General features: G+C 53.0%; 1 protein-coding gene across 8 annotated transcripts in view; it reads right to left on the reverse strand.

Annotated features, from left to right (window-relative positions):
* Nucleotides 1-3,481: 3,481 nt before the first annotated feature.
* sipa1 (signal-induced proliferation-associated 1) overlaps nt 3,482-15,158 on the reverse strand; it is a 73,278-nt gene continuing 61,601 nt past the window's right edge. For 4 of the 8 annotated variants that reach the window (XM_088904772.1, XM_088904777.1, XM_088904771.1 and 1 more), the window contains one exon: nt 3,482-10,161. In XM_088904772.1, the coding sequence (XP_088760898.1) occupies nt 10,018-10,161 (144 nt within the window). In that variant the 3' untranslated portion in view covers nt 3,482-10,017. Of the gene's footprint in view, nt 10,162-12,169; nt 14,540-15,158 lie in introns of those variants that run through there. The other 4 variants (XM_088904776.1, XM_088904778.1, XM_088904775.1 and 1 more) reach the window with 4 other exon arrangements.

The raw sequence follows: 15,158 nt of genomic DNA on the forward strand, positions 1-15,158 counted from the left end.
ATTGACGCTGGAAAGTCACACATATGCAGATCTTCACAGAAAGCATATGCAGAAATGTGTGTGTTTTTACTGGACTTATAATTATATAATTATAATCAGCTATATGAGTTTATTTGTATATCCATTTAACCACTGGATCCAAATTCAGGGTTGTGGGGCAGCTGGAGTCTATCCCAGCAAGCAACAGGCGCGAGGGAAGATACACTCTGGACAGGACGCCAGTCCATCACAGGATACACACACGCACACATTCCCAGAAGCCAGTTACCCCAACAGCACGTTCTCGCACTGTGGGATAAAAACCTGGCGGACATGCAAACTCCACCCAGACAGCACCCGAGGAATCGAACCCGGTTCGCCCGGAGTCGGATTCGTCTCGCGCTTGAACGTGAATCGTACGGCGGGATTGGAGAGTGCCTGCGGGTTTTCTTTCACAAGCCCACGGCTCTGAAGGAGGCCCCGCCCGCGGGTTACTGGTTTCACTGGAATTTTCAGCTGGTTGCAACTGGGAATTGCTCAGGGGCCCCACACGAGTAGGATTCTTCTGCCGGCCGCAGGATTTGAACTGGCAACCTCCCAGCCACCGGCGCAGATCCTCAGCCACAGAGCCACCACTCTGCCCACCTTTATAGCAAATGTTAAATAAAAAGATGAAGATAATGATAATAATTGCTTACACTTATATAGCATCTTTCTGGACCCTCCACTCAAAGCGCTCTACAGGTCATGGGGATCCCCTCCACCACCACCAGTGTGTACCCCCACCTGGATGAGGCGCCAGTCCGCTCCCCACACCCCAGCTCTCAGTGGGGAGGAGAGCAGAGTGATGGAGCCAGTTCAGAGAGGGGGGTTATTAGGAGGCCATGAGGGGTAAAGGCCAGGGGGGAAATTTGGCCAGGACACCAGGGTAACACCCCTACTCTTTTCGAGAAACGCCCTGGGATTTTTAATGACCACAGAGAGTCAGGACCTCGGTTTGACGTCTCATCCGAAGGACGGCGCCTGTTTACAGTCTAGTGTCCCCCGTCACTATACTGGGGCATCAGGACCCACACAGACCGCAGGGTGAGCGCCCCCTGCTGGCCCCACTAACACCTCTTCCAGCAGCAGCCTCAGCTTTCCCAGGGATCTCCCCCTCCAGGTACTGGCCAGGCTCCCACCTGCTGAGTCTCCAGTGGGGGCTGCCAGTGGGGAGCTGCAGGGTGACAGGGCTGCTGATAAAGATGGATGAACAGTTCACTCGTAGAAGCCTTTCAGGGGTGAACTCGCACGTCATTTAGGCTTTATCGAGCAAGCCTCAAGAAATATTTTCCGGAGGGTTGTTGGTTTTTTTTGTATTCTACCAAGACCAAAACGCGTCAGGGAGCCAAGCTCCGACGCGTCAGGAGGAAAAAAAAAAAAAAAAAAAAAACGATAACGATAACTTGTTGTTCTCGGATTTAAGCGCGCTTCCAGATACGGTCGGTTCCACTCGTGCTCTCGGGTCGGACATGGCGATATTCCGCTGTCCTCAGAATAACGCAGTAGTGACCATCGCCGCTTCGTAGCGCCGGAACCCAGGGTTCGATTCCGGCCCCGGGGTGCTGTCTGTGTGGAGTCTGCACGTTCTCCGTGCGTTGGCCCGTTGCCGAATTGGATGAACCGCCTTAGAAAAGAGGTGGTCAGACGTGAGATCGCCGACTGCCGCCTAAATTCTGTCGTTTTTTGTTTTGTTTTTTTCCCCGCCCTCGTAAAAGTCTAAATAAACAGTGGCGATGCGCACCGCATCGACGCCAATCGCACCCGCCAACGTCTCATCCCCTTCGGCTCTGAACCTGCGCGCTGTCCCGTGTGGCGGTGCTCTCAGCGCGCCCCCTGGCGGCGGTGGAGCCAATCCACACCCCCCACGCAGGCTCAGGCTGTTCCCGGGCAGGAGCGCTCCGCCTAAGCCAAGAAAGGGAGCGTTAGCAGGTGTTGTGAGATTCCACGACACTGCTCGATAGATAGTGTCGGGGGGAGGCAGAAGTAGACACCCCACTCGACAAAGTCACCCGCTCCGCCGTCTTCCCGTGAAGCCCCGTGGATCTGTCTCGCGCGCCGCGCTCTCCACTCGTGTCACCCGTTTTCCTGTCAAACTTGGGGGGGATTGCCAAGCGGCTCTCGGCAGAATCGTTCAACCCGGCGCGGAGTCGCTCGGCGAGTCGGCCGGCGTCTGAATTTTTTTTTTTATATATACCAGCGAGACGGTGGTGAGTTCCCCGGGCGTGACGCGAAAAATCCCACCCGGTCTTGTCCCGTGACGAAACGAATGAGGACGTTTTCATTTAATTTTAAAAATCGAAGTTTTAGTGACCATAGAGAGTCAGGACCTCAGTTTTACGTCGCATCTGAAGGACGGCGCCTGTTTACAGTCTAGTGTCCCCGTCACTAGACTGGGGCATTAGGACCCACACAGACATCAGGGTGAGCGCCCCCTGCTGGCCCCACTAACACCTCTTCCAGCAGCAACCTCAGCTTTCCCAGGAGTCTCCCCCTCCAGGTACTGGCCAGGCTCACACCTGCTGAGCTTCAGTGGGGCTGCCAGCGGTGGGCTGCAGGCTGTCAATGGTCATAAATAGTGCTCTCTGTGTGGAGTTTGCATGTTCTCCCCATATTTGTGTGGGTTTTCTCCAGGTGCTCTGGTTTCTTCCCACAGTCTAAAGACATACTGGGAGGTGAACTGGCTTCTGGGAAAACTGGCCCTGGTGTGAGTGTGTGTGTGTCTGTGTGTGTGTCCTGTGATGGACTGGCATCCTGTCCAGGGTGTACCCTGCCCTGTACCTTGCTGGGATAGGCTCTGACACCCTCAGGGGACCCTGAGATTTGAAGAATTGGTTAGAAAATGGATAGAGGTATAATTTAGCCAGCAGCCATATCACCCTGCAGCTCCCTACTGGCAGCCCCACTGGAGACTCAGCAGATGGGAGCCTGGCCAGTACCTGGAGGGGAGACTCCTGGGGAAAGCTGAGGCTGCTGCTGGAAGAGGTGTTAGTGGGGCCAGCAGGGGGCGCTCACCCTGCGGTCTGTGTGGGTCCTAATGCCCCAGTATAGTGACGGGGACACTAGACTGTAAACAGGCGCCGTCCTTTGGATTAGAAGTACAACTGAGGTCGTGACTCTCTGTGCACATTAAAAATCCCAGGGTGTCTCTTGAAAAGAGTAGGGGTGTTACCCCCGGTGTCCTGGCCAAATTTCCCCCCTGGCCTTTACCCATCATGGCCTCCTAATAACCCCCCTCTCTGAACTGGCTCCATCACTCTGCTCTCCTCCCCACTGAGAGCTGGGATGTGGGGAGCGGACTGGCGCACTATGGCTGCCGTCGCGTCATCCAGGTGGGGGTACACACTGGTGGTGGTGGAGGGGATCCAGAAAAGTGCTATATAAGTGTAAGCAATTATTATTATTATAATACCATCCTGAGTTATAATACAATATTACAGTACATTGAAGGAGGAGACAGGTGTCTGAGTACATCAAGTTTATTGCCAGGATCTGTCCAGTTAACGTACTTGTACAACACTTGATCGATCTATCGCTGTCAATAACAAGGAATAACAACACCAATGGAAACAGTTTTTTTTTTTTAAATCCAAAATACAGGCAACTCTTATTTGAGCCCCTCATAGTGAGCACGTATGTTCACACCTGTTCACAACTGTTCACACCTGTTCACAACTGTTCACCTCTGCCGGCTGACCAGGATCCCACTCAAACCCACACAAACACACACACACACTCACAGGCATGGGCACTCGTGAACGATGTGGGGGCTTAGCAATTGTCTCCCCAAGTCCTGGACAGTTTCCAGAGGGAAGAAAGTTTGGAGGTGCCCTCGGAACTGCAAGGGTCACCCCTAAGCTTTACGCACAACCACACAGTCACACACACTATAACCCTCCACACGGACATGATCTCACACGCTCTCTTCACACGGTACAGGATTTCACATGTAGACGAAACATGATGCTTGATTTCACATGTCGATTATGCACGGAGCCTGATTTCACATGCATTCTTCACATGGTGCAGGATTTCACATGTAGGAGACACATGTTGCTCAATTTCACATGTAGGCGACACATGGTGCTTGATTTCACATGTAGACTACACATGGTACATGATTTCACATGTAGGCGACACATGGGGCTTGATTTCACATGTAGACTTCACATGGTGCTTGATTTCACATGTAGGTGACACATGGTGCTTGATTTCACATGTAGACTTCAAATGGTGCTTGATTTCACATGTAGAATACACATGGTGCCTGATTTCACATGTAGGGGACACAAGGTGCCTGATTTCACATGTAGGAGAACAAGGTGCTTGATTTCACATGTAGACTACACACGGTGCTTGATTTCACATGTAGACTACACATGGCACATGATTTCAAAGCCATCAAAGTCCTCAGGAGCTCCTGGGGTCACACGTGTTCACGCATCTACTATGGTCAACATTTTAGTAGATGTAGAGTGGAGTTAAAGCTTGAGGACTATAGGGGACTGGGGTCGGCAGACACTTTGTCGAATGTCTTGAGTAAGCCATGTGGAGGAGAGTTAGCCCTATAGCTCAGCTACAGCCCTCAATGAGCTCAGCTCGTCTGGACGGCACCTCAAAACTCCTCAGTTTCTCCCCTGAAAGCACACTTAAAGGGGAAGACTAAGGGATATCCTGTCTGGAGGTGTTCTGTGTGGCTGGTCATTGAGATTAGGGGACGATCTGTCTCACACACACACGCACGCACGCACGCACGCACGCACGCACACACACACACACACACACACAGAGCAGACAGATGTAAAACACCGAACTCTCTCTGTATACGCCCCCCAAAACACACACACGCACGCTTGCCCTCCGGGTCAGCCACTGCCGAAATCAACCCACTTGAATGGTTCAGCTCTCTCCCTGACTGGGGCTCGACTCTGGCAGACACACGCGCACAGCTCACAGACCCCCTCAAAGTTCTGTCCCAGGGTGGGCCGGCGCCGTTTCCCGGTTGAGCGACAGAGACCTTTGCTCTGAAGACACTGACCAGCGATGACCTGCTGCTCCCAGCCCAGACTCATCAGAGGTTAATTCCTCAAGCTCAGGCATATCGGCAGCTGCCAAAGGGCTGGAGGAAACGTCCTAGGGGTCCTAAGGGTTTTGGAGAAATCGGACTCTGGCCTGGGACGGGGAGAGTCATCACTCCTGACCTGGCTGGAGTGTATTTAAACAGAGTCCTGCTGTGCAATCCTTGTCAGAAATAAGAGGGATCACTTTATTGGCCCTATACAATTTCCTGCATGAGGAATGTGTCTTTTCGCAGACCCCAGCTTGCTCTCCATGAGACACACAGACAGGGAGAGAGAAGCTGGGGGTCAGAGCACATTTATACGGCGCCCCTGGAGCAGCTGGGGTGAAGGGCCTTGCTCAGGGGCCCAACGGAGTAGGATTCCTCTGCCGGCCATGGGATTTGAACTGGCAACCTCCCAGCCTCAGGCGCAGAGCCTTAGCCACAAAGCCTCCGCTCCGCCTGTACCAAAATAGCTGTGGTTCGTCACGCCTCAGGGGTATCTGAAAGCCAGGGGGGTAAAGTTATCAGGAAGCCGCTGAAGCCAGAAGTGGATGGATTTGCTATGAGTCCAATACCATTGGTAAAGGTCACTCATAAACCCCATGGTGATAACACAGGGTGACCAGACTATAAACCCCTCTGTGACACTGGAGGTCAGGCCACCGATCCAAGGATTGTATCCCTGCGGTTCCTGCTGATCCCGACCCCCCAGTGTGTAAAGCTGGGGGGGGGGGGGTTCCCCGTTCTGGTGACCCCCACACACACACCTGGCTAGTTTGTGTCCCAGCCGAACCCTCCTCGCTGCCCTCATCTCTGAACTGGCTCCGTCACTCTGCTCTCCTCCCCACTGAGAGCTGGTGTGTGGGGGGAGCAGACTGGCGCCTCACCCAGGTGTGGGGGGGGGGGGTACACACTGCTGGGGGCGGAGGGGATCCCCCATGGCCTGGATCGCGCTTTGAGTGGAGGGTCCAGGAAAGGCGCTATATAAGTGTCAGTAATTATTATTATTCCCAATAACAAGATGGATCTGAACTGTGTGACCCCCAGCTCTTACACCTGCCGGCGCCTTAACTATCTTGTGTCGGTCGGTGAACTAAAACCCCAGATTTGTGACTGGAAGCTCAGTGCAGGTATTCCCCATGAAGCGACGTCTTAGAATCGAGCCAGGCCTCGGCGTTCTGATGGAGGCGGAAGGAAATGAAGACCAGCAGGTGTGTTCGGGTCATCAGCACCTGGTGAATCCATTTCTTTGCAGTCGACTTTTTCATGTGTCGAGTTTTTTGGTGCCCACCCTCATCAGACAGCCGTGCTGGGCTGGGGGGGGGTCCCGCAGAGCTCTCTTTCAGAGCTAGCCTGCAGGTCATGTCTCCTCCACCCTGAGAAATCTACCTCAGGGAGTCTGGGCGTCGGGGGGCTTTCTCTGAGGGCTAACCGGGCCAGTTCACATGTCCCGAATGGGGATTCTGCAGGAGACGGGGCTGGCCTGCTCTTTTGGAACCATGTGGAAGACACGGGAAGCCTTCCTCCTCCCTGACTCCTGCTTACACTTCACATCATCATCATCATCATCATCATCAGAAGTACAGTAATAATTACATAAAATATGGCAAGAACATCATCATTGGGAATAGTCCAGAATTTTTCTTTTTTACAAAACAAAAACAACTTTAAAATCTCCCAACTCACCCCCCCCCCCCCCTCCCCACCCAAATGTAACACACATATTTACATCCCCTAGGTCATATTAAAACATTTAACAAGGAAATCTACATTTGCATGATAAGTTAATATTGTATATAAATACACATATATATATAGATATATATTTATACAGGGTAACCATAAAATTGCATCACAGGTTTTGTTATTACTATCTCTGTTAAACTTTTGCTAGCTAAATGCGTTGTAAACACAGTTTCTCAACAGGTGCCTGTAGTTCACAGGTCCTGCCACCGGGAGGCGCCAGCGCTCCAGCAGTCATTTGGAGGCAGTTCAATGTTTTAAACGCTGGGCCTTCGCGTACTTGCTCCATCTGCGTTTTCAGGTCGCTCTCGCGTTTTGCCAGGTCTTAAAAAGCTTCCCAGTTTACTGACCGGATCAGGTGATCTGCTGAGCCCTGTCGCTGGGGTGAGTCTGTGTGAATTAAGGCAGCTCTGTTCATTCAATTGAAGGAAACCTCATTTTCTCACAGTATTGTTGTGTCCTATTCGATCATACTGCAGTACATCGAACTGCAGTACATACTGCAGTACAACCAGCAATTAAGCTTACACCCAGCCATCAATTTTCTAAACCACTTTATCCAGTACAGGGTCGTGGGGGAGCTGGAGTCTATCCCTGCAGGCAACGGGCACAAGGCAGGGTACGCCCTGGACAGGACGCCAGTCCATCACAGGGCACACACACACTCACAGCAGGGCCAGTTTTCCCAGAAGCCAACTGACCCACCAGCCTGTCTTTTGGACTGTGGGAGGTAACCAGAGCACCTGGAGGGAAACCCACACGAACACGGGGCAGAACATGCAAACTCCACCCAGACAGCACCCCAGGTCCGGAATTGAACCCGAAGGGCCTCCCCAGCGCTGAGAGGCCACCGTGCTGCCCAGCGTTTACGCCAATCGCCCCCAAGATTTAAAACCAGTCTTGCCTGAGATGTCGTGGAACTGGGATGGGGGGGGAACGTTGCTCTAACTACAGGGCGCCCTTTTCATCCCGAACGTTTCCCAGGCACCTGTTAAGAAAGCTCCTCTAAACACCCCGAACTCATGGCACATATCGGGTCGTTGTCCAGTTACCCCCCCCTCTCCCCCCCCCCCACAAAGTATGGAAATGCGTATAGACATATATCTATATACACATAAAGATATACATTTCTATTTAATTTAATCTTATATATCTTACTCTGCTGGTACCTGGTAGTCACAGTGAATCAAAAATCAAACTCAAAATTACAATCGGAAGGAACGGTATATACAGAACAACGCAGGTACACGCGGCTCCACATGTGACAGCCGGGATCGGGCTTCCTGGGTGCGAACGCAGAGCCGAGATGGCCCCCCGGAAGATTTATTTTAAAATGCGTTTCCTGTCCCTCTTTTCGGCGCTCCTGGGCCCCGAGTCCCACCTCCGAGTTTCCTGATCGGGTTTTCCCAGCAGTTCGCAGAAATCAGCCGAAAACCCGAAACTGCGTCGCGCGCTCTCCGAACGGCTGCACTGGGAGGTGGGCAAGGAGGGGTGGAAAAGTATGGGAATCCTGAGCCAGGCGCTGAGAGGGCAGTCGTGCCCATCTCCAGAGGCATAATACTTCCATAGCGGACCCTCAGGAGAGCAGGGGGTGTGGGGGGGGGTGTTTTCCAGACCTGGTAACCCCTCTTGGCAGCCTTCTTCCTGAGAATCCCTCCCGATGTCCTGGCGCGTTTTCCCAGCCTGGGGCCTTTGCTGGAGCGTCCTGCCCCCAGCAGAGGACCAGTACCCGTACTGGACTGTACTGGCCTGTAGCACCCATGACAGGAGACCTGGTTCGCAGGTGTGCGTGTGTGTGTGTGTGTGTGGGGGGGGGGGGGGGGGTTGGGGGTGCTGCGCACTGTGGGGTTCACAGTGTGGAGCCCCATTTGGGGCTCAGTTCCACTTCACAGTATGAGAAAGAGATCTGTCGTGTCAGAGCACCAAGTTGGGGGCGGGGAGTCCTTTGCCGATTCAGGGGGTCACACCCCCGGGGGTGTCCCGGGGGAATTGCATACGTTCGTCGTCGATTGCACCGGATCTAGGGGTTCGGGGAGTGGGGTTCGGTCCGATTCCGAGCGGGGATGTCCATCATGGGGGGAGAGAGAGAGAGAGAGAGGGGGAGAGGAGGGGGGAGCCCCGACAGTGATATCGGGGTACGAATAGTCCCATCCACCCCCGCCAGGGCACCAGGTGAGCTGACGTTAGACAGCTGATGCAGAGGTGACCCCCTACAATGATGTCAGGGTGCAGACAGTTCCAGCCAGAGAAATCAGGGCAACGGGGGATCTGATCTTAAGGTCAGAGTGGGCCCCGACAATGATGCTGGGGTGCAGACAGTCCCCCATCTAGAGGAATCAGGGCACCAGGTGATCTGGCATTCTAGACGACTGGTGCAGAGGTGACCCCTACAATGACGTTGGGGTGCAGATAGTCCCTATCTAGAGAAATCGGGGCACCAGGCGATCTAGACGACTGGGGCAGAGGTGAACCCTATAATGCTGTTGGGGTGCGAACAATGCTTTTGGGGTACATGCTACCGGCTTGCTGGTAATTTACCTGTGGGCTTCTTGGTGGATTGAAATCACGGTTTTGCAAAACCAGCTGCTGGTCAGAACGACTCTACTCCGGTTATTTTCGAGTTTTTCCAGTTTCCAAAATGACCGTGGCCTCCTCCCGAAGCAGGGTTGACGTGGTTACACTCCTCCCCCCCTCCTGGCCCTGGCGGGTTCCTAGATTTCGGGGTGCAGTGCGTGCGCTCGTGCCTGCTGCGAGCCGGGCCCCAGACGCTCTGGGCCTGGACAGTTCTCATCGAACTGGGGGTGGTCAGAGGGGCTCGGGCCCCCCCCCACCACCGATTGGCAACTAGATAGATATCAATCAGGTCTGACAACACGGGGGGCCTCAGCCTTGTCTGGGAGACCGATTTGCTCCATCCTTCCCTCGAAACGGGCCAACCAACCGATCGATCGCTGCTGTCCTGGCTGGTTTTCGGGGCCCGTTCTTTGGGTCCGGGTGTCAGCCTAACCCCTTCCCACAGAAAACCACTCCCCAACCTCCCCCGTGTGCGAACAGCGGGTCATTGCGACTGTCCTGATGGATCTGGCCCTCGATCGGGGGGGGGGGGGGGGGGGGTACTGGGTGCTGGCGGGGCGGCTGGGGTGTGGTCCGAGCTGCTCCGAGGCTGGGGCAGGGAGTGATGGGGGGGGGGGTGTTTAGCAGGGCTTGTTGACGTTGCAGAGCAGCTCGGTGACCTTGATGAGGCGCGCCACGGTGCTCTGGGACTCCTCCTGGAGGCGCTGGTTGTTCTGCCGCAGGTCCTGGACCTCGGCCTGCAGCAGGGCCTTGTCCTCCTTCTCCTGCACGGGGGGGGGGGGGGGGAGGGAGAGGAGGGGTGCATCACGCAACAGAGAGCAGCCCCCACCCCCACCCCCCCCCAAAGACTGGAGTTAGTGAGGGCACAGGTGGGCACGGGGCAGGGTGGCACACCGACCACAAACACACCCACCGCCGAAGGTCATGCATTCACCTACAGCACAGCATCACCAGAAGAGGGCGTCAGGGGTTAGAAAGTTTACCATGGGCACCGGCCAAAATATTAGGAACCCCCCCCCCCCTTCCACCATATGGCATTCTGGGCATCAACAAGCAGGGCAGGTATGTGATCTAGCAGGGGCAATTTGAGACGAAGTTAGGGAACTGGGGGGGGGGGGGGAAGTGTAGCTGCCACACTGAATATGCGTTGATATTCAGTCACTGTATGAGGTCGGCGAGCTGGCGAAATCGCAGCCAGGGGCAAACACAGCACCTCTGTGGTCTACGAGCAGAGAGCATCTTCGCTTTTGCCCGGTTTTACTCGAGCGTCGTGCAACTCTGCGGTTGGCGCTGCTGCCCTGGCTGGGCATTTAAGCTGACGTCTCTGCAACGCCCTTGCGCTGGGGCAGACGCCACTACGCTTGGGCACATGACAAATGAACTGAGCTCCGAGCACATTTTGCCTCATCCAGGTGGGGGTACACACTGGTGGTGGTGGAGGGGATCCCCATGACCTGTAAAGCGCTTTGAGTGGAGGGTCCAGAAAGGCGCTATACAAGTGTAAGCAATTAATATTATTATATTACTACTCCCACTTCGGCTGAAGGGCCAGTTTGCAGCTGTGGGCTTTCTACCATGGTAAACGTTCCGTTTGGAGAGGAAAATCTGTACTCGGATTAATGTTGAACAAAGAAGGTGGATTAATAAAGGAGGGGAAAGAAAGCACGACACCTTTTAAACGAGATCTGTCCGAGGTTTGAGACTGTTAAAGGGGAACAGCGAGACTATGTTTTAAAATTTGGGGGTAAGAAAGAACCTGCACTGAGGAGCGTATTTCAGACCACAGTGAAAGTATAATGGACACAGAAACGAGTTTTAACCTCCAATTTACACCCCCAAATCAGCTAAATTTGCAGGTCAGCTCAGCGCCAAGTTCTGGGCTTCAGAACGAGGCAGCAGGACTTCCGGTGAGGTGAAGCGGCCCTCTGACACTGTAAACAAGCAGGCTTGTGGATCCAGCTCTTCCAATCCAGTAGAAATACTGCTCTCCTCTCCCAGACGGTTTCACTGACAAATACTACTCACTGGTTAGCTCTGCCTGCGGATCAGGCTGGAACATTTCTGTGGTGAAATGTCTGCTGCACAACCTGGACTTATTCGCTCGTACATCTCAGTACATTCGTCAGTACGGGGACTAGTGAGCAGGAAGGGCCGCTTCACATCTCAGTACATTCGTCAGTACGGGGACTAGTGAGCAGGAAGGGCCGCTTCACATCTCAGTACATTCGTCAGTACGGGGACTAGTGAGCAGGAAGGGCCGCTTCACATCTCAGTACATTAGTCAGTACGGGGACTAGTGAGCAGGAAGGGCCGCTTCACGTCACAGTTCATGGGATTTGTAATTTTTTTTTTCTCTACCGTCAATTCATTTATCTCGTTAACGAGACTTAAGAGCCGGTCTGAGAAAATTGGGACTGCAGTTCCCCTTTAAGGAGAGTACGCACTCGGTCTGGCCAAATTATTAGGACCTGTGTCTAATGTACTGTACTATAACGGCACTGTATAGCCACTATATTAGGACCTGGGCCTAATATACTGTACTACAGCTACGCAGTATGGCCACATTAATAGGAACTATGTTTAACATGCTGTAATTTATCTATACTTTCTGGCCACTAAATTAGGACCGGGGTTTGATATACTGTATCTAAACTTCCTGGCCACTAAATTAGGACTGGGGTCTGATTACTGTATCTATGCTGTCTGACCACTTCATTAGGACTTGTCTCTAATATACTGTACTGTGTTTGCCTGGCCTCAGCTAATTGGGGGGGGGGGGGGTCTTGGTCCTAATAAACTGGCCAGACTGGCAGGCACTGTATGCGGATCGCTTGTGGTCAACACGTCAACACAGAGAGGATGAAATGGGATCGGCCGTGTATTATCATCAATCTACATGATGCGTGGTTGGACGTGTGCGTATGTCAGCATGGGTTCGACGCCAGAAGACGAATGGAGACCCCCCCCCCCAACCCACGACCCCCACAAATGGCTGGACCGCCAATTGTTAGCTCAGCTCCTCATGCACGCTCTCTGGATCCCCAGCAGCCTACCGCGCGAGAGGGTGACCTCCATGCTTGCTCTCCCTGCTAGGTGGCTGCAGAACAGGACCGGCCTCGACTGCGATCAGGGGCTGAGCCTAGCATGCCCGGCGGACGGGGGTTTTGGTGTCAGCGGTGGGATCCCTCCTGGCGCGATTGGCGCCATCTAGTGGAGTCTGTGCTGACATGTCAGGAGACTCGGAAAATGAAAACTGGAGTGTCTCTCACTGGGTTGAAGTCACCGATTCAAGAGGCGTGTGTTTGTGTGTGTGTGTGTGTGTTATTACCTTTTACTTCAGATGAGTTTGTCCACTGTGCCAACACTGTCTGTGTAACTTGTCTCAGCAGAACCAGGTCCAATTTTTCTCCATCACAATCTACATTTGGATCGATTTAGGCTGCTTGTCCATACCGGAAGGTTTGGCACCCTTTAAGGTCTCTGGACATTCGTTTGGTGGCAGCGTGTTAAGCAGGAAGAGCCAGAGTTAACCACGTTAGCATCATCTCGGCCTAGACACCTGCCTTTGAAAGGCTGGCCTGGACTTCAAGGAAGAGGGACGCGGGGCGGTTCGCTGTCCCGAGCAAGAGGGAAAAACAAAACGAAACAATGGATTTCTGCTGTGAGATTAAGTCGTTCAGAAAATATCAGGGCACCCTTTCTGATTGGGCTGGTGCAGGGGGCGCCTTCTGAGATTTCCTGCTGCTAGCATCCCAGGCAAGAGACATACGCCCGTGAGGGAGATTCCAAACCAGAGGAGGGCGTTCTGCCCATTTAGTCTCTTTGGTCGTTAGTGGCTAACTGATCTGAGGATCGGAGGGTCTCATCCAGCTGTTCCTTGAAATTGGCCAGGGTATTAGCTTGTTCTACACTCCCGCCACCCTTGGTGTAAAGAAACGCCTGCTGTCCTACTGGTGCGTTACAAAACCAGCTGTTTCTTGAAGGATGCCAGGGCACAGGGTTTTCAACATTGCCTGTTCCACACTCCCGCCACCTCTTAGTGTAAAGGCGTGCCTCCTGAACTCGGCTTTAATCGCACTTCCACATTTCGAGAGAGAGCCCAGCTACATCCTCGCCCTACGGCTTTCTAGATTGATGATAATACCGTGTTAGTAATGGAGGAAGAGGGTTAACAAAATGCATGAGGTTAACAAAACGTGTTTGATTGCACAAGGCAGGCACAAAGAAAACTGGACAAAGAAAATGACTGGTCAGAGGGCTCATTAAAGATCTGTACCGAGATTTACAAGGCAGTTGGCTCGAGAGTAATTTTTGTGTGTGAAGGTGGTTTTTGCTGCAGCTGTTTCAGATCAGGAGGTCAAGCTGTCCAAAAGTTTTGCTTTGGAGCTCTAAATGCATGCTTTTGTGGCCGGCTCTGTATTCCTGATTCTGTGCCATGAGTTTGTATCGGATTTCAACGCCTGCTTTTTTCAAAGCTCTCACTGAGCCAATCAGATGAGGGGATTCCTGCTTGACATTTCCACTTCCTCTCTAACAGGAAGTGACCTCTTCCTCGCCACTACCAGGTACCGCTGTCTCCCCAGGAAGGAGAACAAGACCTTCGGGATAATCCTGGCTTGGCCAAGCTGCACGGAAACTGGATTTCATGATCTTTTTTCTCTTGGAATAGGTGGACGTGTGTGTGTGTGTGTGTGTTCAGATCTTTAAGGAGTCGATGTCAGTCAGCAAGCCAGCCTCTCCCCCCGTCCTCCATTTGCCCACCTCCAGTCCTCAAAGACCCTCTTCTCCGCCACCTCTCCCGGGCTCTGAGCTAGAAGTACTCGATCCATGTCTCGTTAGCGACAATTCGCTCGGGGAATTCAGTAATTCAGCCGTCTGGGAATTGGGAAACTTTGAGACAGGACAGGTTTTTAAAGCAGGCCCCCTCCGAACGGAATGCGTTTGTGTTGTAACTTTGCCCGGGGGTGATAAGTCCATGGATCGCATTGCACAGGTCAAGGTTGAAGAGCTCTTTTTAAGTCTGAGCAGTCAGTGTTTCCGGGGGGGACACATTTCAGCGTCACACCCGGCTGGACGGCAGTGTGCTTCCACGATGAGGCTGGTGCGGCGCTAATATGCTTCCCCGCTCCTTCAGACAACTTCCTGTGAGGGAGGGCGAGAGCAGCCATTTTTGTTCCAAAACACAAATCCACAACAGGACTCCGCAGTCCTACAGCACGGCAGGGAGGCGCTGCCTGCTCCCAGATCAGTTATGAACGGAGCCAGATTTTCATGAGGAGAGCGTTCATCTCTCTTCCCCAAGACAGCCATGGCTAATGTCCACTTATAACCGAATAAGATTTCAGGGTGACCAAATTTCGAAAGCCAGAAAAGATCTTGGAGACGTATATATTTTTAAATCATTTTATATGCAAACACAGCGCCTGGGGGGTCACTATGACCTGCAGTATGAATTCTAATAATGAGCATTCTTTTGTTATCCTTATAGAAACCTCTGCCTGGGGCTGAAAGTTCCCCCTCTTCATTCCCTCAGCAGGTAACAGCATATCTCTGATCTCTGACACTGCGATGCAATGAAATACGTCCTGCGAGTGCTCAGAATCGGGGGTGCATCATCACTGGGGTCGGAATCGGGAAACCAAACCGGACTGGAGGTCCAGCCCCTGGACTGTGATCGCGCCACAACTGGGGTGGCTGTGGTTCTGGGGTGAATACTAGATGCCCGAGGTTGTCCTGCTTGATCAATGCCTGCCATCTGGGG

Source organism: Atractosteus spatula, chromosome 24 (assembly GCF_055471065.1).
Source record: "Atractosteus spatula isolate fAtrSpa1 chromosome 24, fAtrSpa1.hap1, whole genome shotgun sequence".
NCBI lineage: Eukaryota > Metazoa > Chordata > Actinopteri > Semionotiformes > Lepisosteidae > Atractosteus > Atractosteus spatula.